The sequence below is a fragment of the Salvelinus fontinalis genome, chromosome 4 (assembly GCF_029448725.1).
Source record: "Salvelinus fontinalis isolate EN_2023a chromosome 4, ASM2944872v1, whole genome shotgun sequence".
Taxonomy (NCBI): Eukaryota; Metazoa; Chordata; class Actinopteri; order Salmoniformes; family Salmonidae; genus Salvelinus; species Salvelinus fontinalis.
The window spans coordinates 47,408,011-47,435,309 of NC_074668.1; the positions used below are offsets into that span (position 1 = coordinate 47,408,011).

Below are 27,299 nucleotides of genomic sequence, written 5' to 3' on the forward strand. Positions count from 1 at the left end.
GGGCCAGATACAAAGATACCGCAAATACATGTCATTTACATACTGACGAAGTTGACTCATTAGCAATTCGTTTTATCCGTATAGTGACATCAGCGTGTTTTCCCCTTGCTCTCCTCCGCGTCTCTCCCTTTCCCTCCCTTCGCCTCTCCCCCTCAGGCACGCTTGAAGCCATGCGTTATTTTCTATTAAAAAGATGAGTCACCGGGGAGCGATCATTTCAACAGACAAGAATTTGTTGGACAAGTAACACACGAGCTAATGGCTAAACATGGACGGAGAGGGAGGGTCTTCTGTGGTCAACTGTTGCGTCGCGACCGGTTGCGCCCAGAGGCACCACTGTGCACATTCACCGTCAGGGAGAAGGTAGCCATATAAAACGGTTGACCAATCGGCATAATGTCAGTTCAACTCATAGAGGGTATTAAACTTCTAGGATACTAACTGGAGGGGTAGTTATAAATCAATGTCCTTGGGTTGAAACCGTTATTTTTGGTGATCCATTCCGTAACTGTCATGAGCCCAACACAGGAAATTATCAAATTAACAACTTTTTCTTTCTCATAGACTACTCAATATTTATAGAATTCGTAGAGCTGTCAGCTTGGGGAGAGTAAACTTGGAAAGGGTAAACATTTTTCTTACTTTTCTTCTTTGGGACAACGACCGGTAAACATGGCAGAAGGAGACTTCTACACTCTTGGAAGTAGGCAGAGGGTCCCCCGAGATCCTTTCAGAGAGAGTCCGTCTCTCGCCTCCCGATTTATGGACGATGACTTTGGGATGTCCCCTTTCCCCGAAGACTTGTCAATGGACTGGCCCGGCTGGGCTCGGCCTAGCCGGCTCAGCACGCGGCTTTCCGCACCGTTTACTGGCACTCTGCGCACTGGGTTTCAGCCAACGCGCACATCGACTGGGCAGACGCCGGTGTATTGCACGAGATATAGCGAGTCCCCCCGCAGCTCTCCGACCCAAACACCGGGAGAGCCATGGAAAGTGTGTGTGAACGTCCACAGCTTTAACCCAGAGGAACTTAACGTCAAAACCAAAGATGGGTTTGTAGAAGTGTCAGGTGAGGAAATCTTCGAAACGTAAATAACAAAAAAGTTACTAATATTGCCTTTACAAATCCAAACTAAACAAACTAATACCACCAGAATTGCTTGGAGGATAAATAAGAAACACTAACAATGTTATTTTCGTTTTAAGTTGTACCCAGCTAGCACATTTAGTTCCTTGGAAATTGTGGAAACATGTGTTTTTGATTTCACATTGGTTGTGGGAAAGAAGCCATACTTTCCTGACCAAGTTAACATTTGTTCTACGGTTCTGAGAACGTTTTACTCTGGTTCCTTGAAAGTTTTCCTGGGAGGTTTTATTAATGCTCTGAGAACCGAAATGATAGGTTATTTGGAGTTTTTTTAATAACTTTGTAAAACAAACCCTCTCAATAACTGCTAGCTTATTTTGTGTAAACTTTTGTGAACTTCAAGCAGAGATAGGACACATGGAAATTAATGCAAATACATTTATTTTTTATTGTGACACCAGTACCTATAATCTTCTGTTCTCTATCCATGGGTTGCGTTCCAAACACCCTTGCCTCGTCCACTTACCCTTGGGGGAATCTCCGTCGTCATCTTGGCGGGTGGTCCAAATGATTAGCCAAGCAAGGGAAGTTTGCACCGTAAGCGCCTCAGCCCTTGTTTTTAGTCGGCTTTGCGAGTGTACAATTATGTTCACTCCGGGCCTGAAACTCCCCATAATTAAATTTGTTACGATTGTACATCCGCTAAGAAAAGTCCGCAAAAATTTAAAAAATACATCAATGGAGAAGTCAACATACACGTGTAAGTAAACACGAATGTAAATAATTTTGAAATTGTGCTACTAATGCACATGATGGCACAAACACGTCTCATAAAAAGTAAACATGTTTTTCTTTGGTTATCTTTTGGAAATTGTAGAAATAAAACATGTTCCTTCTTCAGAAGATCCAGCTAGGCAGGCTAACGTTAGTTAGCTAATTAATGTGCTAGCTATCATACAGTAGGTGTATATTAATAACTATATATTTAATAAGTAGACATGCACTCATAATTGACTGTAGCGCATATAAAGCACCTACAAGCTACCGGTGGCTGAAAACACAATCATCGCAGGATGAATGAGTGACGAATTTCCGGCAAAGGGTGGTCAATTTAAAAATCATTCCTTTCTCCCTCGCCCCTTGCCCTGCAAGTGTATACTTGTCAGACGTCATGATACGTCATCAGAAGTGTCCACTTAATTTGAGGGCTGAGGGGATAGGGTGTGTTTTTTAAGTGTTTGGACCGCATCCCATGGAGTTACTCCACTGTGCCACTAGGATAGAGCTAGCATGCCATGTTTTTTTATGCATACAATGTTATTTCTTGTCTATTCAAACAGACTCCATTTCAAAGGAAACAAGCACTCATTAAGATCAGGTGTGGCTAATTAGTGGGTGCGGCCAACACACCTGAGCACACTTAATAAGATAGAGGAGACAGTTTTGTTGATGAGTTTTGTTGATGCTGAATGGAATGTATAGGTTTTTAAATAATATTTTTAGAACGTTCTCTGAACGCTACCAACATTTTCTTCTGGTTTTTATGGAACATTTTCTTCACATTCTGAGAACTTAATGTATGTTTTTACATGTCTGAAATTCCCACAGAAGAACATTGTTCCTTAACGTTCTTGGAACAATTTGAGAACATGACTTTAAATGGAACCATGAGGAAACCTGTAGGAAACGTTATGCTGAAGTACTGAAATTCACACAGAAGAACGTTGTTTCTTAACGTTCTCTGAACTATTTGAGAACATTCCCAATGTCAAACCATTTGGAAAACATTCCGAGAACATTACCCACATTTAAATACAATGTAACCATGTTTGAAGTTTTATGAAACGGTCTGTTAAAGTATTGAAATACAGTACCAAGAAAATAAAACATTTTTGTCATGTTCCTTAAATGTGCTAAGAATGTTCCAAAGCCAAGCAATTATCCTGCACCATTCCCAGAAAGTTGTAAGAAGGTTGTATGCAAAAGTACCGTAGGAAAACCACGCTTTCACCAACTCTTATAAACATATGATTATCAGAATGTTGTGTTCTAGCTGGGTAAAGTACCACAATAGATAAAGTAACACAATAGACATTATTGACAAAATAGTTATATTCATATTTTAAATATTTACATAAATGATTCACATAGCCAGCTCATATCAGCTCATATCAAGGGATGTTATGATATCCTGCCCTACAGTATGGGCAGTAGGACCCATGACTTGCAGATTGCTAGACCAGTTCATCAAGCCTCGGCACCTGTTTAGATTCCTTCAGAATCACTCACCAATGCGCCAGATATAGATTTAAGTGAGGAAGGCCCATGACAACAGTATCTGTCCACAAGAAGATAAGCAACACACTACTGTTAGTGTTTAACACTGGAGAGAGAATGTTCTGGAACTATTATTCTGCCTGGTGATAGCTGACTAGACCCTGCAGTATTTATTAAATCATAAGATTGTTGTACTACCATACCCTGATTCTAGGAACCAAAAACATGAAACAGCTAGGTTCTGGAAGTATTATTCATTATTCAGTATTCTACCCATTGATGGCTAACTACATCCCTTCAGTATTTAGCCAATTCATATACAAGTAATTTTAGAGTTTGTTTTGTTACCATGCCCTGAACTGATTTATAGAACAGAACTGCCCTGATTGTTGAACCTAATACTTTTAAGGGCTATATTAACCTCCTGTCCAGGGCATCCATATAATCTTTGAGTTTGTTATGTATAACCAGGTTCTGATTGTATAGGCAGAATAAGCGTAAACAATATTTCAAGCTCTCCATGGCTTCTTTAGAGAGTAGACTAAATATTTAGGGAACAACTGAAGAATGCCAGGGATAACCAGCACCTAGGCAAGGTCTGAGGGAAGTAGAGGGTCGTGTAGGCTACAGAGAGAAGATACTAGGCCCTATACAAGCTTTTTATAAACACATTGTTGGCATGCCAGTTGGGTCATTTAGTCAGCTAGCTGCCTATCTCCGTGGCTGCCTGCCTGCCTCAGTGACCTCGTTCTAAAAGTCTGCCTGTGTGGGCGTGTCACAAGCATGTTCAAGCCGGGGTTGACGTGGCCTCTCCGGGCTTCCTCTCATGTCACAGTTTGTACAAAGCAAAAGTTAACCTAACATTGGCTGAACAGGATTTTGCCTCATCATAGTTTCTAAGCTGTCCAAAGCAGTATGTCCCTGAGGCTGCAGCAAAAACTATGTTTAATTAATGGGTGTAGCCTACTGTATATTTGCAATTAAGTTCTGGGTGTGTTGCCAGGGCAGTTTGGAATGTGACATCTGTACCACAAGGGACTGAGGGAGGGTGAGAGGTTCTGGAAGACTGAGAGAAAGCCTGTGGTTGTGTTTTTATTCTCTCCAGACCAGAGCTCACACTGCAGGGGTATAGCGTTGCACATAGCTGGGCGGGACCGAGCAGAGGGGCAGAGGGGTGGAGGGCAGCGGCTGCTACACTGACATTTAGCATGTAGAGCAGCTGCACAGACAGAAGTCATAAACAGAACTTTATTAAGAAGAAGCCTTCATTCTGGGGCTTTCCAGATTTATCTCTTTATCTCACTCTCTCTGTTTGTCAGGAATATATGTGTTTGGGTTGGTGAGGTCATACTTTGAGAAGAAGCAGGGTTAAGATGGGAGGAGATGGAATGGTGTCTTTCGTCATCATTCCTATGGATATATGACCCACCCTTACACCAGGGACACGACTATGTATGTACGCTGTGTTTACATCAGTCCACAATCCTGGGAATTAGATAATGATACTGCTATAAACATCTTTAGAAAAATATTTGAGAAATATTTTTGCCAATTATTGCAAGGGTTTGATTTCAACACCCAGACCCACTTATCAAGCTGTCTATTATCTCATAAAAACGATACGGATATGTCACGCCCTGACCTTAGAGAGCCTTTTTATGTCTCTAGTTTGTTTGGTGTGATTTGGGGTGGGCATTCTATGTTTTGTTTTCTATGTTTCTTTATTTCTATGTTTTGGCCCGGTATGGTTCTCAATCAGGGACAGCTGTCTATCGTTGTCTCTGATTGGGAATCATACTTAGGCAGCCCTTTTTCCCTCCTTTCAGTGTGGGTAGTTATCTTTGTTAGTGGCACTTTGCCCTGTAAGCTTCACAGTTGTTTTTTCATTTGTTGTTTTGTTGGCAACATTTTAAATAAAAAGAGAAATGTACGCTCACCACGCTGCACCTTGGTCCACTTCTTTCAACGGCCGTGACAGGATAATATGTTCTAAAAGCTTTGACAGGGCATATACTGTATATATACTGTATATATATATATATATATATATATATATATATATATATATATATATATATATATATATATATATATATAGTTGAAGTCAGAAGTTTACATACACTTAGGTTGGAGTCATTAAAACTCGTTTTTCAACTTCTCCAACAATTTCTTGATAACACACTATAGTTATGGCAAGTCGGTTAGGACACCTACTTTGTGCATGACACAAGTAATTTTTCCAACAATTGTTTACAGACAGATAATTTCACTTATAATTCACTGTATCACAATTCCAGAGGGTCAGAAGTTTACAAACACTAAGTTGACTGTGCCTTTAAACAGCGTGGACCTTGTGAAGATGCTGGAGGAATCAGGTACAAAAGTATCTATTTCTACAGTAAAATGAGTCCTATATCGACATAACCTGAAAGTCCGCTCAGCAAGGAAGAAGCCACTGCTCCAAAACCGCCATGAAAAGCCAGACTACGGTTTGCAACTGCACATGGGGACAAAGCTTGTACTTTTTGGAGAAATGTCCTCTGGTCTGATGAAACAAAAATATAAGTTTACATTCACCTTAGACAAATAAATATAAACTCAGTTTTTCACAATTCTTACATTTAATCCTAGGAAAAAATTCCCTGGCTTACATCAGTTAGGATCACCACTTTATTTTAAGAATGTGAAATGTCAGAATAATAGTAGAGAGAATGATTTATTTCAGCTTTTATTTCTTTCATCACATTCCCAGTGGGTCAGAAGTTTACATACACTCAATTAGTATTTGGTAATATTGCCTTTAAATTGTTTAACTTCTTATGGCTGCAAGCCCGACGTTGGTACACTTATGACAACAGCCAGCTCAAGTGCAGGGCGCGAAATTCAAAATATGTATTTTTTAAATATTTAACTTTCACACATTAACAAGTCAAATACAGCAAATGAAAGGTACACATCTTGTGAATCCAGCCAACATGTCCGATTTTTTAAATGTTTTACAGCGAAAACAGCACGTATATTTATGTTAGCTCACCACCAAATACAAAAAAAGGACAGACATTTTTCACAGCACAGGTAGCATGCACAAAGCCAACCTAACTAACCAAGAACCAACCAAACTAACCAACAAACAACTTCATCAGATGACAGTCTTATAACATGTTATACAATAAATCTATGTTTTGTTCAAAAAATGTGCATATTTCAGGTACAAATCATAGTTTACATTGCAGCTATAATCAGAAACTGCACCGAAAGCAGCCATAATAATTACAGACACCAACGTCAAATACCTAATTATGCATCATAAAACATTTCTGAAAAATACATAGTGTACAGCAAATGAAAGACAGGCATCTTGTGATTCCAGCCAATATTTCCGATTTATTAAGTGTTTTACAGCGAAAACACAATATAGCGTTATATTAGCTTACCACAATAGCCAGAAAGACAAGCCATTTCCCAGTAGCAAAAGTTAGCGATCGTAACAAACCAGTAAAATATATATATTTTTTGACTAACCTTGATATTCTTCATCAGATGACAGTCCTATAACATCAGGTTATACATACACTTATGTTTTGTTCGAAAATGTGCATATTTAGAGCTGAAATCAGTGGTTACACATTGTGCTAACTTAGCTACTTTTTCCACAACGTCTAAACAGCAACGATATTTTTCTGACACGTTTTCTGCCACACATATTCTGACCAAATAGCTATTCATAAACATAACTAAAAAATACATGTTGTATAGGAAATGATAGATCCATTAGTTCTTAATGAAATCGCAGTGTTAGAATTCTAAAAAATAACTTCATTACGACATCCAGCTTCGGTATAGCTGAGTACCCCAAAGTTGGGCTCCGGCGACTAGTTCACATGCACGACAGATATATGAAATAGCATCATAAAATGTTTCTTACTTTTGGTGATCTTCCATCAGAATGTTGGACAAGGTGTCATTTGTCAAGAAAAATCGTTGTTTGGATTTAGAACGTTCATTTTCCCTCTTGAATTAGCAAGCGCACTTGCCAAGTGGCACAAAGCTCTCCATGTCAACAAACGGAAGAGAACGGAACACGGCAAAACTCCCGAAAAATTTTCAATAATCTGATGAAACTATATTGAAAAATCATACTTTACGATGATATGGTCACATGTATCAAATAAAATCAAAGCCGGAGATATTAGTCGCCTATAACGGCAGCTAAACAGAAGGCAAATCCATGTCCCCTTTCGCGCTCTCCAGAAAACAGGAAATGAGCGGACACGTCATACAAAGAGCTTGTATTCCACTTCAGACCAAGATAAACACGAAATTTCTTCTCTCACCGCCTCTTGACATCCAGGGGAAGGTGTATGAAGTGCACGTATACTAATACGTATCATGCCCATGTATAGGCAGGAAGTAGAACAGAGCTTCGATTTCAGACTTTCCACTTCCTGGTCAGGAAGTTTGTGCCAAATGAGTTCTGTTTGACTCACAGATATAATTCAAACGGTTTTAGAAACTATAGAGTGTTTTCTATCCAATAGTAATAATAATATGCATAATGTACGAGCAAGAATTGAGTACGAGGACGTTTGAAATGGGCACCTTTAATCAGAGCTACTCAATACTGCCCCTGCAGCCATAAAAAGTTAACTTGGGTCACACGTTTTTGGGTAGCCTTCCACAAGCTTCCCACAATAAGTTGGGTGAATTTTGGCCCATTCCTCCTGACAGAGCAGGTGTAACTGAGTCAGGTTTGTAGACCTCCTTGCTCGCACAAGCTTTTTCAGTTCTGCCCACAAATCTTCTATAGGATTGAGGTCAGGGCTTTGTGACGTCCACTCTAGTACCTTGACTTTGTTGTCCTTGAGCCATTTTGCCACAACTTTGGAAGTATGCTTGGGGTCATTGTCCATTTGGAAGACCCATTTGCCACCAAGCTTTAACTTCCTGACTGATGTCTTGAGATGTTGCTTCAATATATCCACATAATTTTGCTTCCTCAGGATGCCATCTATTTTGTGAAGTGGACCAGTCCCTCCTGCAGCAAGCACCCCCACAACATGATGCTGCCACCCCGTGCTTCACGGTTGGGATGGTGTTCTTCGGCTTGCAAGCATCCCCCTTTTTCCTCCAAACATAACGATGGTCATTATGGCCAAACAGTTCTATTTTTGTTTCATCAGACCAGAGGACATTTCTCCAAAAAGTACGATCTTTTTCCCCATGTGCAGTTGCAAACCGTAGTCTGGCTTTTTTATGGTGGTTTTGGAGCAGTGGCTTCTAGGAGACAGAACGCGTCTCCTTCCTAAGCCTTATGACGGATGCGTGGTCCCATGGTGTTTAGACCTGCGTACTATTGTTTGTACAGATAAACGTGGTACCTTCAGGCGTTTGGAAATTGGTCCCAAGGATGAACCAGACTTGTGGAGGTCTACAATTTTTCTTGGACTTGGCTGATTTCTTTTGATTTTCCCATGATGTCAAGCAAAGAGGCACTGAGTTTGAAGGTATGCCTTGAAATACATCTACAGGTACACCTCCAATTGACTCAAATTATGTCAATTAGCCTATCAGAAGCTTCTAAAACCATGACATAATTTTCTGGAATTTTCTACGCTGTTTAAAGGCACAGTCAACTTGGTGTATGTAAACTTCTGACCCACTGGAATTGAGATACAGTGAAATAAACTGTCTGTAAACAATTGTTGGAAAAATGACCTGTGTCATACACAAAGTAGATGTCCTAACCGACTTGCCAAAACTATAGTTTGTTAACATGAAATTTGTGGAGTGGTTGAAAAACGTGTTTTCATGACTCCAACCTAAGTGTATATAAACTTCCGACTTCAACTGTATATATATGAAGTGATGTTTAGTCTATTGGTCTGCTTTCTGTGTCTAGTAACAGAGATATGTTCAGGGTCTTATCTTCCTCCTTGACCTGATAATGACCAAGCAACAGAGATTACACCATTTGACAATGTATTATTGGTTAGGGTTATTGAGCTCTGCTCATTGGATTTCATGTTGTTTTTTTCACAGGGAAACATGAAGAGAAGCAAGAGGAAGGAGGTATAGTGACAAAGAATTTCACAAAGAAGATACAGTGAGTATCCATGGCCACATGCAACGATGATACCAACAGCAACAACAACAACCAATAAACACATACTCCCTTAGGATTACTTTGCGTAGCGTCCATATCTCACAGGTAATTAAATATTTCAAACATATCATATGATCCCATTTCAAAGTTGTCACTCGTTCCTCGATGAGCAAAACAACAACCTTTAGCCTCCCCACAGGGAATCTATCAGATATTTCAAACATCTATTTTGATACGATCCAATATAGCCAAATAAAAAAACGGATAAAGGAACACCTTACTGCACAATGGGGACTGTGAAGAGACACAGCCATTTTATATATCTTCATTGGTAATTTGCACTGTACTATGTATTAGACCTAGATATTGTGTGTATGAACTGATATGTAGGCTATGTGTGACGTTTTAAATGTATGTAGTTCAGTCCTTGACTAATAATGTCCTGTACTATGTATTATGTCAAATTTCATGTCGACCCCAGGAAGAGTAACTGCTGCTTTTGTAGGGGTCCTAATAAATAGGATTAGTTAGTCAGGATTAGTTACTGTCTCCCCACAGGTAATCCATCAGACATTTCAAACATCTACTGTCATATGATCTCATATCAAAATGCCAGCTAAATGGCCCAGTAACCCAAGGCAGCTAGGGCACAGAAGTTTCCATATGGCCATGCCCCTGTTAATTAGGACTATGGAACATCAAACAGTGGTGCTAATCACAAGTATGGGAGCACTGGCTACCTATCAAATGGCACCCTTTCCCTACATACTTCACTACTTTTGACCAGACCCCTATTTGCCCTGGTCAAAAGTAGGGAATATGGTGCCATTTGGGATACAGCCACTGTCTTACAGGCACTGTCTTACAGGCACGGTGGAGGTGGCGTCACTTCAATGTTATTAATTTATTCTTGGCTAATTAGTAGGCAGCTAGTCTGCACCGGCACCAGCACTACTCTCTCTCTTCATATCACCAAGTCTTGTAATTGTAATCCCTCAGATCACACAGACACACACACACACACACACACACACACACATCAATCTCCAGCTAAGCGAAACCCAACGCAAGAGACAGACTTAGAGATAGAATAGTGGGTATATAAATAACTGTCCTCAATACAGAAATCCTCTGGCTGTAGAGTACAGTAGGCTACCCTCAGTGGAGAGAGGAGACATTCCTGTATTGCCTAACTAATCTAATATATTGTTATTAGTGAAAAAGACTAGAGGCTGGGTCAATCTGTAGCGCTGAAGATCCGCGATTGTAATTTCTAAGTAATTTCCGATTGAGCCAACATATGCAGCATTTACAATGAATGGAATCTCCGCAAACGCGGAAACACTGCCATTGAATTTATTTTGCGCTATACTGCGGATCTTCAGCTCTACGGATTAAATCAAGCCCTAGAGCTTGTTATTCCTTGCAGAATATAAAATTCTGCTGTGCGTCGGAGCCCAGCCCCGCCCCCCCCATATTGTTTTTAATTCTTATTATCACATTCACCGGATAGGTGCAGTGAAATGTGTTGTTTTATAGGATCAGCCGTAGTTGTAGGCCACCCCTGGAGCAAATTAAACAATTTTTCACCTCGTCAGCTCAGGTATTCAAACCAGCAACATTTTGGTTTCTGGCCCAACATGTTAACCACTATGCTACCTGCCACCCTTACAACAATTTTTAGCTGTGACTATGTTCATGATATAACACGGCTGCTTGTGCCTTTATTTCTTAATGAACTTATTGTGGTCTTTCTAGCATAGGATCTTAGAGAGAAGAGTGCATACAAATCATTAACTATTTAGGATTTTTCTCTGACTCTTCTGTGGTAAAGGTATAGTGCATCAACAGGGTTAACTACTTATGTTATTCCAACCTGGGGTAGACGTAGCATAGTAAACAAAAATCTGGGATACTTAAATGAGTATGATATGTTACGTTTGGAATTGTATTATTCATTTGTGGGTGTCCATCATTAGTTTCGTATGATATGTTACGAATTATAATTCATAAGATATGTTACGAATTACAATCGTATGATATGTTATGAATTGCAACCTATACAATATGTTACAAATTTACAATATGTATGATATGTTATGAATTCCAATTTGTTGTGGCTAACGTTAGCTAGGTGGCTAAAGTTAACGTTAGCTAGGTGGCTAACAGTAGCTAGGCTAGGCATTAGGGTTAATGTTAAGGTTAAGGGCTAGGAGTTAGGTTAAAGGGTTAGGGGAGGATTTTGCTAATATTCTATGTAGTTGCAAAGTAGCAAATAATCTAAAATGCTAAAGTTGCCTGTGATGAGATTTGAACACGCATTATTTGGGTTTCTAGACATTCGCGTTATACACCTACCCATCCACCCCGACCAACCACCCTACTTTAGTTGTTGCCTTAAGTAACCTTCTGTCTTATTTAACCATACCAAACATAACATATCATACTCATTTGAGTGTCCCATATTTTTGTTTACTATGTTACGTCTAGTCTTTGAGACCAGGCTGGCTTTTGTCATAACTTTCCTGTGAAGATCTGAAGGATCAGGTTACAGTCGGTCCGCTCCACAGCGCCCTCTCTCTCCCGCAGAGGTGGAGGGGGCCGCTTTATGGCAGTCGTAAAATACTCTGCTTCTGGGCTCTGTAGTATCGAGATTGGAATGTGACTGTGGAACACAGAGAGACACTTGGACATCAAAAAGTTGAATAATTGAACAGTATTTCTGTATTCCAAGCAGTTGGGGTGGTCCATGGACACTTAAGGAACAGTCATGTCGATTTTGTTTCATTTGGTGACCTCATGAAGGACAGGAGAAACACATGACTGCTTCTTTGTTTGTATACACTTCTCAATTATGGGGTTTACATCTGATGTTGTATAAAATAAATTATTAAGCATACGAATACTTTTGGAAAGATAACAATGTGATCTTAGTCTTCTAAATGAGAATTGTTTTTCATAGTAACTTATGATCAGTCAGTGGCCACGCCCCCGTGAGCACAGACATTATACGGTGTCATGGAATGCCCCCTTTTCTACTCCTGTATAAATCCACCGGTGCCAAAATTGACATTAGACCAGAAAACATGGAAGCTGTCGCCTCATGTTGAAATGGTTGGCAACTCTACCAAAGGACAAGACCAGAGAACGTGGAGATCATTCCCACGTTGAAATGGCTAAGAAATCTACAAACTAAAGAATAAATATTCAGGCTGCAGCTGTTTAAGTACTTTAGTCTGGTAAACGCAACCGGTCGAACGACCGAATGGCACTCTGACGTATGCATTATAACAAGCTACAACTACGAAAGACTTTGATCTCTGGGGGAACGCAACCAGAGACTCTCTGGTTAACTATTATCCAGCAGACGGACCAGCAATCACAGAGGGACAACAAAGGCATAAACTAATAAATATATCAATTGCAATTTCTTTTCGAATGGGCGGCTGTTCATGTTCAAAGTATTAGCATTTCCATGAGTGTAGTTATCAACTCTGAATTTTCCGCTCTTTAGTTGTCCCCACCCCTTTCCTTTGTCTACCAAGCTGTCATATCGGTTTCGTCCACTAGGGACTTTTCTTTGTGTCATGTTAGTACCCAATGTACGACCTACCGTGTGTGTGTTTATGTAATTCTGTGATTGATTAGTTATTTAGTAAATAAATAATTAAGCCAATTTATATATAACTGATTCATGATTTATGATGCTAGGGTTCGTGCAGATATCCAAGGGTTTGCCACATTCAGGAACTCTATAAACAACATTTTCCATAGGTGCCCCGACTTCCTGGTTAATTATCATTCCATGATTCGTTTAATCACAGAATAATTACACAACGAGAATTGATTTGATAATATAACAGTCTACAAATTTAACTTCTCTGCGCTACGGATCCCTTTTACGGGATCATTTTCCTAAACAACCGCTGAATTGCAGGGCGCAAAATATTACTACTATTATCATTACTAATTATTAATATTATTACTACTATTATTACTACTAAAATATTTATAATCATGCAATCACAAGTGAAATATACCAAAACACAGCTTAGCTTGTTGTTAATCCACCCATCGTGTCAGATTTTGAAAATATGCTTTACAGAGAAAGAAATCCAAGCTTTTGTGAGTGTATCAATCAACGCTAGAACAGCTAGCCCATAATTAGCATGGTCACGAAAGTCAGAAAAGCAATAAAATGAATCACTTACCTTTGATAATCTTCGGATGTTTGCACTCACGAGACTCCCAGTTACACAACAAATGTTATTTTTGTTCGATAAATATTACTTTTATTACAAAAAACGCCATTTGGGTTGCGCGTTATGTTCAGAAAACCAAAGCCTCATTCCGTTCGACGAAAATTACAAAAAGTATCCGTAGAACCATGTCAAATGTTTTTTACAATCAATCCTCAGGTTGTTTTTAACAAACATAATCGATAATATTTAAACCGGACCGTAACCTACTCAATAAGAGAGAAAAAGAAAATGGAGCGCTACCCTCTCGCGTGCAGGAACTAATCTGAGGACACCTGACTACTTTTGAAAAATCTCGCTCATTTTTCAAAATAAAAGCCTGAAACTATGTCTAAAGCCTGGTCACAGCCTGAGGAAGCCATTGGAAAAGGAATATGGTTGATAACCCTTTAAATGGAAGAAATACAGGCCAGGAAACACAGATTTTAAAAATAAATATCACTTCCTGGTTAGATTTTCTCAGGTTTTCGCCTGCCGAATTAGTTTTGTTATACACACAGACAATATTTTGACAGTTTTGGAAACTTTGGAGTGTTTTCGATCCTAATCTGTAAATTATATGCATATTCTACAATCTGGACCTGAGAAATAGTCCATTTACCTTGGGAACGTAATTTTTTTTTTTTTATAAAAAATCTGACCCCTAGCGTCAAGAGGTGACAGCAAATGCTACGACACTATTCTAAAAAAACAAATACTCATTGTATTCCTATGTGTTTTTCTGTGAAGGTCTCTCTCTATGCTAGCTATTTGGTTTGTTATTCGGGGCTGTGTGTGGATTGTATGATACGTCTTTGAGACCAGGCTGGCTATTCAAGAAACAAATACTCAATGTCTCTCTGTGTCTCATTCTCTGGAATGTAATTCCTATGTGTTTTTCTGTGAAGGTCTCTCTCTGTGCTAGCTATTTGGTTTGTTATTCAGGGCTGTGGGTGGATTGTCATTGTCACTTTACCTCCTGTCTCTCTCTTCCCGCAAGCCCTGTTTCACTGCCTCTCACCCGAAAAAAAGCATATTGGACAGTTTGGGCAGCCATACAGAATCAATGGGAGAGATAAAAAGCTATGTAGCCAGAGGTGAATAAAATCCCCAGCCGGACAGATACGATTATGCAGTCGGGTGTGTCACGTAATAAGCCGGCTGAGTGATTTGACTTTGTCAGAGAGACTTGCTGCATTTGGCTCCCTAAAACAGGGGACTGTGAATTGGAGCCTTGAAGCCTTGAAGCCTGGGATGATTTATTATGGGGTCTTCATTCATTTCTAACTTTCCACACTTGAGTATGTCTGTGGTATCTATTTCCCCTTGATATGCCACTCTTTCCCCTTGCTCTCTGGCTTCCTCAGACTCGGACAGGCAAGACGGTAGAGAGACTGTAGAGGGGTTATGATAATGAAATGGAGGCTGGACTCTAGGTCTGAGTCTATGAGTCTCTGCCCTTTAAAAAAAACACGTCAAATTTGCAGTTTCACACGTCCAATTTGCAGTTTCACATGTGAAATCACATTTTCACACGTGTTAAGCTTACATTTCACACAGGAAACCATATTTTCACATGTATTACATTTAGAGTTTACATGTTACCACCACCTTCACATGTGAGGAGAATAATGTGTTTTCACCTCACATGTGAATTGCAGTTTCATGTGATAAAAACGTTGTGAAAATCGGGTGTGCAGATTCACATGTGGGGTTGAAATCATGCTATTCTCCTCACATGTGAAAAGATGGTGTTAACATGTTGCAGTACCGATGTTTCCACCAGGAATTTAGGGTGACCACATCTAAAAAGCCCAAATACGGTAAAAATACGGCCCAAATAAGTTTTTTTGGAACGATAACACGATTAAATGAACCACCGCAATTCTCCCTATCTTTGGTTATGTTACGCTGGCCTTTGCTTTCGCTGCCTTTTCTCCAGTTGCAAGTTTTGGCACATTCATTTCAACAACATAGCACCCTGCTTCTCACTGCTGTTTTGCCTCTGAAACTACAGAAGCAGGGTCAGTCCAGGTCAGTCTCTGGATGGGAGCTGGAAGTGGTGAAGAATAAACAAATGAAAAAGAATGTCACATGTGGGCAAAACATTTTTCACAATGGAAAAACCTGAAAAATGTATGTGAAACTTCGCACGTGTCCCAAAACCACGTGTCTGACTCGTATTTTTTTTTACAACAACAAATATTAAATCATTAATTTGTTTCACGTGAATTCAGTCCTATGTATCAAAATTTGTAATTGTGTTTTTTACATTGGATAAAAGTAGAAACCATAGAAAATGGTACACTGCAGTTGAGGAACAATGGGAAAGTAATTCTGCTTTGAAAGTTGATAAACTTGTCACCCCACTTTTGAGAAAATGGCCCTTGAAGCTTTTTGGTACACCTACTGGAGGGTTCTTCTTTGTCTACACTCATTCAGCATCATTCACACCCTCTTTAGCGTAAGCCCCAACCCATCTCTTTAAAGATTCACATGTGAGGCCATGTGCTAAACAGAGTGAGTAGTGTAGTAAACAACAAAAGTAAACAACAAAACTACAATAAGGAAAGATTCCAGATAAAAATATATTTTATTGTGCTTGGCCTATATCCTAATCTGACTGCAGTGCAGGTCATGTTCTTCACATTACCGTCTCTGGTAAACACACACTCAAATAAAATAAAATTAAATACAGAATAAAGAAGGTGTAAATGGTACAGTGAAATGGTTACTTGCATATTTGCATAGTAGCGATATCAAAAACGGAAAGTGTCCAGATAATTGTTAGATGACGCTTACCCAGACACATTTGTCTAAATTGATGGGTCATGTGAAAGAAATGTTATAATCATCCCCCAGCCAGCTAAGTGGATGGGTCACTATTGTCTAGACATGTACACATGTTCATGAAATACAATAGATGGCTGTAATCACCCCCAGACACACCTGGCTGACTTGATGGGTCTTGTAATCATTTGGTGAAGTGGAGTCTTTTTGTTTAGCTAAACAATGAACTGGCATTATCTCAACTCATATTAAAACTTCTTATGGCTGCAATCCCATTAACGGGATTGATATGACAACAGCCAGTGAAAGTGCAGGGCGCCAAATTAAAACAACAGAAATCTTATAATTAAAATTCCTCAAGCATACAAGTATTTCACACCATTTTAAAGATACACTTCTTGTTAATCCCACCAAAGTGTCCGATTTCAAAAAGGCTTTACAGTGAAAGCACCACAAACGATTATGTTAGGTCACTGCAAAATCACAGAAAAACACAGCCATTTTTCCAGCCAAAGACAGGAGTCACAAAAAGCAGAAATAGAGATAAAATTAATCACTAACCTTTGATGATCTTCATCAGATGACACTCATAGGACTTCATGTTACACAATACATATACTGTATGTTTTGTTCGATAAAGTTTATATTTATATCCAAAAACCTCAGTTTACATTGGCGCCATGGTCAGAAATGCCTCCAAAATATCCGGAGAAATTGCAGAGAGCCACATCAAATAACATAAATACTCATCATATACTTTGATGAAAGATACATGTTTTACATAGAATTAAAGATACACTTGTTTTAATGCAAGCGCTGTGTCAGATTTCAAAAAGCTTTACGGCAAAAGCACAATATTCAATAATCTGAGAACAGCGTTCAGCCACAAAAGGAAGCCATACACTTACCTGCCAAATTGTGCATTATAAATCTTCACTTACCTTTGCTGATCTTCGTCGAAATGCTCTCCCAGGACTCCCACTTCCACAAGAAATGTTTGGTTTGTTCGGTAATGTCCATCATTTATGTCCAAATCGCTATTTTTGTTAGCGTGTTTGGTAATCAAATCCAAAGTCAGGAAGTGCGTTCACTAAAAGCAGACAAAATGTCAAAAAGTTACATAACAGTCAGTAGAAACATGTCAAACGATGTATTGAATCAATCTTTAGGATGTTTTTAACATAAATCTTCAATAAAGTTCCAACCGGAGAATTCCATTGTCTTCAGAAGTGCGATGGAACAGAGCTCCCTCTCATGTGAACGCGCATGGTCAGAGCATGGTCAGGTCATGGTAGACCTTACTCATTCCCGTCTCCTTCGGCCCCACTTCACAGTAGAAGCATCAGACACGGTTCTACAGACTGTTGACATCTAGTGGAAGTCGTAGGAAGTGCAAACTGACCCATATCCCACTGTGTGTTCGATAGGCGATGAGTTGAAAATTGACCAACCTCAGATTTCCCACTTCCTGTTTGGATTTCTTCTCAGATTTTTGCCTGCCATATGAGTTATGTTATACTCACAGACATCATTCAAACAGTTTTAGAAACTTCAGAGTGTTTTCTATCCAATACTAATAATAATATGCATATATTAACAACTGGGACTGAGGAGCAGGCAGTTTACTCTGGTTACCTCTGGGCACCTTTCATCCAAACTACTTAATACTTCCCCTGCAGCCATAAGAAGTTAAACTGATTGTCATAGCAGTAGTATAAATATGCAGGTAGCTAAAGCTAACCAACTATGTTCAATGTTAGCTAGCTAGCTAACATTAGGCTATTACAAGCAATGCATATAGTTTTATGCTTCGAATAATATTACTACACAGATCATACACGTAACGAGCCCGCAAGCTATCGTTCACTAGCTGCGAACAGTACGCTTTAACTTGCAATGAATATTACTTTTTGACTAAATTAGAAACTTATAATATATGAAAATGTAGCTAGACTCTTACCCATATAAATGGATGAACGGTTTACGGCAGACTGGAACCATTTAACTCTGTTTGTAGCTACATCTTGTTTGGCCAGTATTGTGTCAAGTCACTCCGGTTCACACTGACCGTGGCATGTGCAGAAAGTAGCCTATCACAACTCTTTCCAACTGATCTGTCGATAGCGCCTGCTAAATTCAGGGCATCAATGTTGTTGAGAAAAGTAGCCAAATGTTTGTAATTTTCGATGGCTAATGTTATACCTTTCAAAAAAGCCGTGTTTGAAAGGATAATCAACACATACTGAGTAGCTCGCGTTATAGACAGAAGCGAGCTACATGGCAGACCAATGCAAACTCATCTCCCGGCATGTCCAGCCCATCCATTATCTCAGGCAATCATGGCTAGCGGGAAGGTTCCTGACTTTTTCCGTGGCTTAACCAACTAGGCTCATAATGTAACAATTTTATTCGGATTTACAGATGGAATACACCTTTGTTATTAAGGCACATGAAAGTTTACATTTTCCAGAAGGCATTTCTGGCCCAAATAAATATTTTTAAATATGTTCAAATGCCTCTCCTCTGAAGTAGTGACGTGTAGCTTCCTTAAAGGGTCACACATGTGTCTGAAAACCATATTTTTTTCATATGTGATTTTTTTCATGTGTTTCTTTTGTAAGGGTGTTGTTTATTTAAGCATAGGAACACTTGGCAGCTCATATGGAAACTCCAGCGACGGACAGAGAGCTTTATATGGCCAAGCTGCTTGACAAAGACCAGAGACCAGTCTGTCTGGGGTCTCTCTCTCTCTCTCTCTCTCTCTTTCTCTGTCTCTCTCTCTCTGTCTCTCTCTCTCTGTCTCTGTCTCTGTCTCTCTCTCTCTCTCTCTCTCTCTCTCTCTCTCTCTCTCTCTCTCTCTCTCTCTCTCTCTCTCTCTCTCTCTCTCTCTCTCTCTCTCTCTCTCTCTCTCTGTGTATTGCAGATCTTAACTCGAACCAGTGTGCCTGGCGCCTACTATCATACTCCATTCAAAGGAACTTAAATTGTTTGTCATGGCACACATACACAATCCATGTCTCAATTGTCTCAAGGCTTAAAATCCCTCTTTAACCTGTTTCCTCAACATCATCTAAACTGATTGAAGTGGATTTATCAAGTGACATCCAATAAGGCATCATAGCTTTCACCTGGTCAGTCAATGTTGTGGAAAGAGCAGGTGTTCTTAAAAAGCTGTAATATGTAACTTTTTGGGGCAACCCAATTAAATAGTTCTCATTAAAAGCAAGTCTATGAAGCGGTAGATATGTTCTTTGACCTATTTCTATGCTTCCCGTTCTCAAGTTTTGTTTTGTTTTACTTTCAGTTTTGTACACCAGCTTTAAACAGCTAAAATACAATATTTTTGGCTGTAGAAAATATATTTCACAGCTATTTAGATGGTACAATGATTCTCTACACTGTATTTGCTTGTTTTTTCACATAAACTGAAATTTGGCGCACTATTATAATTTTAGCAACCAGGAAATGGCGGAGCAATTTCTGCATACTGCATCTTTACTGTTTCGTACACTAAATGTATTTAAAATAAGGAAGAGAATGTATGTTTAGATCATGCTTATGAAGTATTATATAACATGTGCTACTACAGTGTCATAAACCAGATTAGACCAGATAAAACTCAGCAAAGGTTAATCCCATGCTGACATTTGTTAGGAATTGATAGCAGAGAACACAAGACCTCTAACTTTACCCAGAGCCATATGCTTCTGTCTGGGCTATATACTCCAAGGATATATCCTATCTAGCAACCAAGGTAATCTTTAAATCTCTGTTTGTTTATCTCATATTGATCCAAACATATTAGTCGTTTGTCCAAAATGGCACCCTATTTCCTATAAAGTGTACTACTTCTGAACAGAGCCCTATGGGCCGTGAATAGGGTGCAATTTCAGAAGCAATCTCTGTCTGTTTATCTCATATTGGTCCAATCATACCAGTCCTCCTCTCTCCATCCTTCTCTCTTGGCCCTCTACTATTTTCTATTTTTACCAATGACCTGCCACTGGCATTAAACAAAGCGTGTGTGTCCATGTATGCTGATGATTCAACCCTCTACACGTCAGCAACCACAGCTAGTGAAATCACTGCAACCCTAGAATGGGTAGCCTATAATAAACCGGTACTCTACATCTCTAAAACTGAGAGCATTGTATTTGGTACAAATCATTCCCTAAGTTCTAGACCTCACCTGAATCTGCTAATGAATGGTGTGGCTGTTGAGCAAGTTGAGGAGACTACATTCCTTGGTTGTACCTTATGGGTAGCCTATAAACTGTCATTGTCAAAATATATGGATTCAATGTTTGTAAAGATGGGGAGAGGTCTGTCCATGATAAGAGATTCTCTGCTTTTTTGACACCACACTCAACAAAGCAATTCCTGCAGGCTCTAGTTTTATCCTATCTTGATTATTGTCCTGTCATATGACCAAGTGCTACAAATAACCTAGTTACGCTGCAGCTGGCCCAGAACTGAGTGGCACGTTTTGCTCTTCATTGTAGTCAGAGGGCTAATATCAATAATATGCATTCCACGCTCTCTTGGCTAAGAGTTGAGTCTCTTGGCTAAGCATCACTTCTTCTTTTTATAATAAACATTTGTGTTGGAAATTCCAAATTGTTTGCATAGTCAACTTACACACAGCACTGACACACACACTTACCCCACCAGACATGCCACCAGGGGTCTTTTCACAGTCCCCAGGTCCAGAACTAATTCAAGGAAATGTACAGTATTATACAGAGCCATGATTGCATGGAACTGTCATCCATCTCATATACTGTATGTACTGACATGTGTAACTGATTGATGCAAACGCACATGCACACTACATGTTAATGTTTTTAAATGTATGTACATTTTTAAAGTATTTTGTCTGTATTGTATTTTCCATTATTAGTCGGACCCCAATAAGACTAGCTGTCGCCATTGGCGTCGGCTAATGGGGATTGTAATAAAATAAAATAAAATCCTCCAGAATCCTCATAAACATTTTGACAGGCGGTAATGATATCTCACTCTCTCTCTAAACTATTTTTCTCTGTCTGTCACTCTGTCCCTGTCTCTTTCTCTCTCCCTCTTTCCCTCTCTCTCTCAAAACACATTTATGAGGAAGCCATTTATGCTAATTTAGTCATAAACTAGTTCAAAAACCAAGGGGGAAAAGTGAGAGGGAAATTGGCTGTTACCTGTCTGTCTGGCTGTTGAGATGAGCTGATTAGAAAAGTATGCAAATGGAAATTTCAGGTGATAATAAACTTTGCATCAGACAGCCATTTTTAATAATTGGAATCAGCCCTCATTTCTCAATCCTGCACCTGGAGCGAGTATGTCTCTTTTTTCTCCTTTTTTTTTCTCCCTCACGGCGCTGCGATGATGACGGCAGCCAGAACATTTTAATGAAAACCTGAAAAATGAGCGTTGGCCAAAGAAAAAAAAAATTGCTTTCAACATTAATTTAATCTGGAGCCAAGGTTTCTACTTACGGATTGTGTTAAATCCTCTGTTTATAACTGGAGGCTGTTATGGGTATCGACAAGATGTCAATCAAATCCATTTGTTAGCACCAAACAGTAGTTGCAGTACTGCTGAGGTCATTCAGAAAAGGTTGCAAAGTTTTTTAAAACCTCCAAGCACAGTTGTGTACACAATGTTTTGCCTTTCCTTCCACACTAGTTCTCTCTGTCTTTGTAGTTACCAACTTTTTCAAGACCCTCAAGCTTAAAGTTGTATGTACAAGTCTCTCAAGTGTTCTTTCTCTCCCTCTCAGGATTCCAATCGACGTGGACCCTCTGACGGTCTTCGCCTCCTTGTCGCCAGAGGGTGTGTTGATCATCGAGGCACGGCAGAGCCCTCCCTACTACCTCTTCAGTAACGAAGGTCCTCAGGGAGAGATGGAAGAGGCCAGCCAGAGCCAGGAGGCCACCATGGTCTAGGTTGAAGCCCAGGACCGAGCTCTCTCCCCTGGGGAGACACAGGCTCACCCGGGCCCCCCTCGGGACATAATAGAGCATCCAGCAGAGTAGAGAAAGGGCTAACACAGGTTCAAAGCCATCGAGACCTTCTGCGTTATGTTGTTGGAGTGGGTTCGAAATGGCACCCTATTCACTATTAAGTAGTGCACTGAATATGGTCCCAAAGAAGCATTTTCTTTTTGAGTGTTAAGTAATCACTCAATCACTCCCCTAAAATATATAATAATAACATGGTGTTTGTGTATCTCTTGGCAGCGAAGGCTACTTGGATCTGTCACAGATTTAATTAAAAGTCACAAACTAAATCAATCCTAATGTCTCACAGTAGAGTTGCTATATACAGTATGCATCCAGTCCCAGATGCAATACTGAACTGACTCCAGATCCTAAACTGAGCAGCCTAGAAGCAAGCTGGGGCCTATTCTGTCTGGATCATCCTGTGATGCCTTGGTTTTCTATCCGTATCCCATTTGTGATGAAAACGTCATTTGACAGGATGCTTCATATACACCATATTATGTTAAATGTGTATTTGAAAGAAGCACATTCAAATGGATAATCAAATAAAGTTATCCCATATGGCTTAATTTCTGAGTGGGAAGACTTAATGAAAGGGATATTCCCATCATTATAGTATGTAACCTACTGTACGTGTGTGTTGAAACTGTATTCTACCCTAATGTAGGCCTACTGTCTGTAAATACATTGCACTTAACAGTACGTGCCAACCCATAGACACATCTATTTGAGTGCCATGATTACCCTACCTAGAGGTCTTACAAACAGATGTTCGTTGCATTTTTCTATTTGTACATGTAATGATGACGCTGTGTTCGTTCTTGGTGCAAAGGGAATGCATTTTTGCTAGACTTCTCTACTCCCTCCCCCCTCTCCTTCCTCTGCCCTCCCTCATCTCCTCCATCCCTCTCTCTCCCCCTTTCCCTCATGTCTTTGTGTTTGTTTATGCAATAAAACCTCCCATCAATCCCAGTGTGTGTTCACATCTGTGTGTTTTGTTCTGTCTGCCATGTACAGTATGGGCCAGATTCCAAGATGTCTGCCCAACAGTGCCCAACAACAGTAATTGGGTAACAGCTTAGTGTAAGTGTGCATCTCAAATGGTACTCTATTCCCTTTTATAGTGCACTACTTATGGTCCATAGGGCTCTGGTAAAAAGTAGTGCACTTTAAAGGAAGTTGGGTGCCATTTGGGACGTAGACAAAGGATTGATTGATACAGGGGAGGTCCTGTGTAAACACAAACTCACTTCCTTGACAACTTCCTTCACAACTGCATTACTTAACAGCTCTGCGCTGGTCCGCAAATCGCAAGAAGTATGACTGTCCTGACTTCTACAGAGGCCATATCACCGGAAATGCTGCACGGCCAATGCAGACATCGGATTGACCATGCAGTGACTTTAATGCTGCCCGGTTGTACAAACATAGGTTACTGTATGATAATATGTATCATGAAACATGTCTAAACCATGAAACGCCATGATAAAGAATCCATGTTCCTATGTACTCATGGTAGGTAAACAATTACTGTGTGGATGTGATAATCAACCATCTAGAAAAGGTTAATTGGAGGTTAGCGTGTCAATATGATCACAAGGAATACCAAAGCATATGGAATATTGATTGTAAATCGCTCTGGAAAAGATTGTATGCTACATGACTTAAACATAATGTAAATGAATGTGACACTACAATTGGACATAGCTTTATCCTTTTTCTTTTGCCATTGGTTTATTGGAGCGCCAAACGTTGCATGGTTACAGTGTGAGTATGTATGTCAGGGTATATTTAGTTATGCAAGCTTTTGCTGCTGGCTGATGATGAAGTAGCCTGGTCCCAGATCTGTTTGTGCTGTCTTGCAAACTCCCTATGGTCATTGTCGGCAGTGGGCAGAACAACAGATCTGGAACCAGTCTAGTCATGAGGAGGAAGACTGCAGAATGTAGATGCGATGGGAAGGATGATTTGATTCACAGGGAATTCCTGATGGGATGATGAAATGATGGCCATGGCTCTTTTTCTTTTTACTTGGTGTACTCCTGTTGCTCCATATCAGGGTGCTCTTGGGTTTCCAGCTCCTGGGAGTGGTGGGCCACCTCTGCTGGTGGACTCATGCCTGGCTCAGGACCCTCAGGCTGTGGGAGCTCTTCCGCCGTCTCCCCTGTGCCCTCCGGGTGCTGGAGCTCTCCGCCATGGTCATGGGCCTGGTCTGTGTATTCCCCCTGGTCAGATGTGACTGTGTCTGGGGTGTCTGGGCTGTCAGGAGTCTTGAGGTGCTCAAAGGGCTCTGTGGAAGTCGGAAGACCTTCCTCTTCACTAGCTTCATCATCTGCGGACCCAGAAGGATGTCTCGCCATCTCCCCAGCTGGCTCAGTAGGGGTCCTCTCATCTGCATCTCCTCTCACCTCCTCATGCCTCTCGGGTCCTGCCGCGCCGCTGTCTGGTTGAGCCTCTGGGTGAGCCTCTTCTCCAGGGACTTCCCGTGCGAACTCATCCCTGCGCTCGAGTGCCTCTGTTGGGGGTAGTGTGCCAGGCTCTGTGGGGGTGAAGTCAGCAGCCGCCAGGGACACAGGAGCCACAGCAGGGGCAGATGGAGAAGGCTGGGGGTCCCGGGTCTCTGTGTCTGTGTCTGGCTCGGTAGTCCTCTCTGGCTTGGCACCACCCTTCTCTCCCTCTTCTCTTTTGGCCTCTTTCTCCACCTAAATAGACATGTAGAAGTAAAGAACATAAAATAAACATACAGGTTATGATTAAGGGTCATGTGTCTATTTGTGTTCTAATGTATGTGACAGATAACAATAAAAAGGACATGGACAGACACAGAGATACAGTTTTGTTATTACTCCAAACTATGATATACCTCCTATGCTTCCGACTTCCTATTCCGTACCGTACTTTATTTTAAGTGTCGAAGGCAAGGAATTGTCGAACACAGACAATGAGTACTATATACAGTTGAATTTCATATTTCGCCTCTAGTTAGTTGTTCACCTGACCTGAATGGGAATGATGACGTCAGCAGGGATGGTGGGATCAGGAAGTGAAGCTTCCACAGACAGGATGCCATCACCAGACAGAGAGGAGCGGATGATCTTAGGATCAATACCTTTTGGGAGCCTGGGACAGTATCCAATCATGTTATCATACACATACAATGAATACAATATTAAAATACATAATATTTATAATTCATCATGTCTATAAGTACAGTACTCATAAGATTCATTTATAATGTCATAAACATTAGTATTGCTTTACTTTGGTGTAAACAGTAGTGTAACATTTGTATTCTAAAAATGATGTGTCTCTTCTTGCTACATTAAAATGTATAATACAAACTGGTGAAGCTTAAATACATTTCTCAAATTATGATTATCAATAAGCTTTCTTGTGGAAACTTACGTGTATCTCCTGGTAAAGCATCTAGCAATAAAGCCATGCTTGTCTGGTCTCTCCTCGTGTTTCCCTAAGGAAGAAATATAAATTATATTAGCAATATGAATACCCACAGTGGATCTAGATATCAACACTGAGGATGTGTCCCAAATGACACTCTGTTCCATTTGTATTGCACTACTTTTGACCAAGGCCCATTGGGTAGTGCACTATATAGGGAGTAGGGTGCCATTTTGGAGAAATTGATTGCTGTATGCCACCATAGTCCTACTCTCTTAATTTCCCTGAGCTGTTGTGTTCCACTAACTCACTCAAACTCTATCCTGTGGGCATCATGTCTAAACACCAGACTGTTTATGGTTTGATTGTATAGAGGGAAGCTTCTCCATACATCTTTACAACACTGAAGCAAATCAGTCTCAGGACACAATATTGTTGTATAACATAACAGCAGCGTTCTGTTCAACACAGCAGCCCTTTACTTTATAATATACTTTATCTGTGCTATAAAATAAGCATATAATGTCAGTTTCATTACACTGTATGCATCTATTCTATAACAAAAGAGTAGCATTTCAGTATACATTTCAATAGCTTCACTACAGGTGTAGGCCTACCTTCGATTTCCAGGAAGCCTTCCCGGGTCCTGAGAGTGATCTCTACAGGGGAGAAGTGACTGACGTCCAGGGTGATCCTCCACTTGTACCCCTCCTCCCGGACCTCTGACAGCCCTTGCAACCCTGCAGACTCTGCCCTGCTCAGCCTGGGGCCTGGCTGGTGCATGGAGGAGGCCGGGACCAGGAAGGAGGGCACCAAGAGGGGGAGAGAGGGCATGTACCCAGGCCAGGAGCTGGCGGCCAGGCGTCTATGGATGTTATCTATCCAGCTAAATTCACGGAGGTCTCCGGCCTCTAGGGACGGTGGCAGGCCAAAGTCCTGGTTGGGGAGGAGGCAACTGGGGCTCGGGGACTGCCACCAGCTCCGGAGGGCAGACCAGAATAAGTCCCGGGAGTAGTCGGGGCGTGATGGTGCCGATGGGGCCGCTGTGTACGCTTTGGTCTGCTCGGTCATGATTCAGAAAAATATTAGAGGAGCAAATAAGAAATGCAGAAGTCGTCTTTAATGAGGAAGAGTCGCAGGGGGATTAATTCTTATAACAAAGGAGAGGAGGGGTTTCAGAAGAGAAGGAGCACTGTGCAGTGAAGACCGAGAAGTCTCCAGGGTTCTTTATATACCCTCACTGTCTGTTTTAGCACTTATTAAGCACTAATGGTTATCCTATGAGAGGGGAATGTGAGGGTGAGGTGATGGGTGCGCCTCGAGACAGGGCCAGGGAGAAGGGGTCATACACTCTGGCACCCTATTCCCTTTATAGTACACTACTTTAGGGCGCTAGTCAAAAAGGGCTCTGG

At 40.6% G+C, this 27,299-nt stretch overlaps 2 protein-coding genes across 2 annotated transcripts; one reads left to right on the plus strand and one right to left on the minus strand.

The window, feature by feature from the left end:
• hspb8 (heat shock protein b8) lies at positions 1–23,480 on the plus strand. Its single transcript, XM_055920381.1, has 3 exons — positions 1–1,069; positions 9,404–9,467; positions 22,266–23,480. The coding sequence occupies exons 1-3, from the start codon at positions 673–675 to the stop codon at positions 22,429–22,431; spliced, it is 627 nt and encodes a 208-aa protein (XP_055776356.1). The 5' UTR covers positions 1–672; the 3' UTR covers positions 22,432–23,480.
• Positions 23,481–24,190: 710 nt separating this feature from the next.
• LOC129853898 (heat shock protein 67B1-like) lies at positions 24,191–27,086 on the minus strand. The gene is made up of 4 exons (XM_055920382.1): positions 26,505–27,086; positions 25,894–25,957; positions 25,488–25,608; positions 24,191–25,190 (listed from the first exon to the last, which is right to left on the minus strand). The coding sequence occupies exons 1-4, from the start codon at positions 26,956–26,958 to the stop codon at positions 24,516–24,518; spliced, it is 1,314 nt and encodes a 437-aa protein (XP_055776357.1). The 5' UTR covers positions 26,959–27,086; the 3' UTR covers positions 24,191–24,515.
• Positions 27,087–27,299: the final 213 nt, after the last annotated feature.

Bases quoted from the DNA above. Each gene is read 5' to 3' on its own strand.
- hspb8 (XM_055920381.1), top strand. From the start codon at position 673: ATGGCAGAAGGAGACTTCTACACTCTTGGAAGTAGGCAGAGGGTCCCC. The intron at 1,070-9,403 runs GTGAGGAAATCT...TTTTTTTCACAG, and splicing joins TGGGTTTGTAGAAGTGTCAG to GGAAACATGAAGAGAAGCAA. The intron at 9,468-22,265 runs GTGAGTATCCAT...TCTCCCTCTCAG, and splicing joins AATTTCACAAAGAAGATACA to GATTCCAATCGACGTGGACC.
- LOC129853898 (XM_055920382.1), bottom strand. From the start codon at position 26,958: ATGACCGAGCAGACCAAAGCGTACACAGCGGCCCCATCGGCACCATCA. The intron at 25,958-26,504 runs GTAGGCCTACAC...TTTCTTCCTTAG, and splicing joins AGGCTTCCTGGAAATCGAAG to GGAAACACGAGGAGAGACCA. The intron at 25,609-25,893 runs GTAAGTTTCCAC...ATACTGTCCCAG, and splicing joins TGCTTTACCAGGAGATACAC to GCTCCCAAAAGGTATTGATC.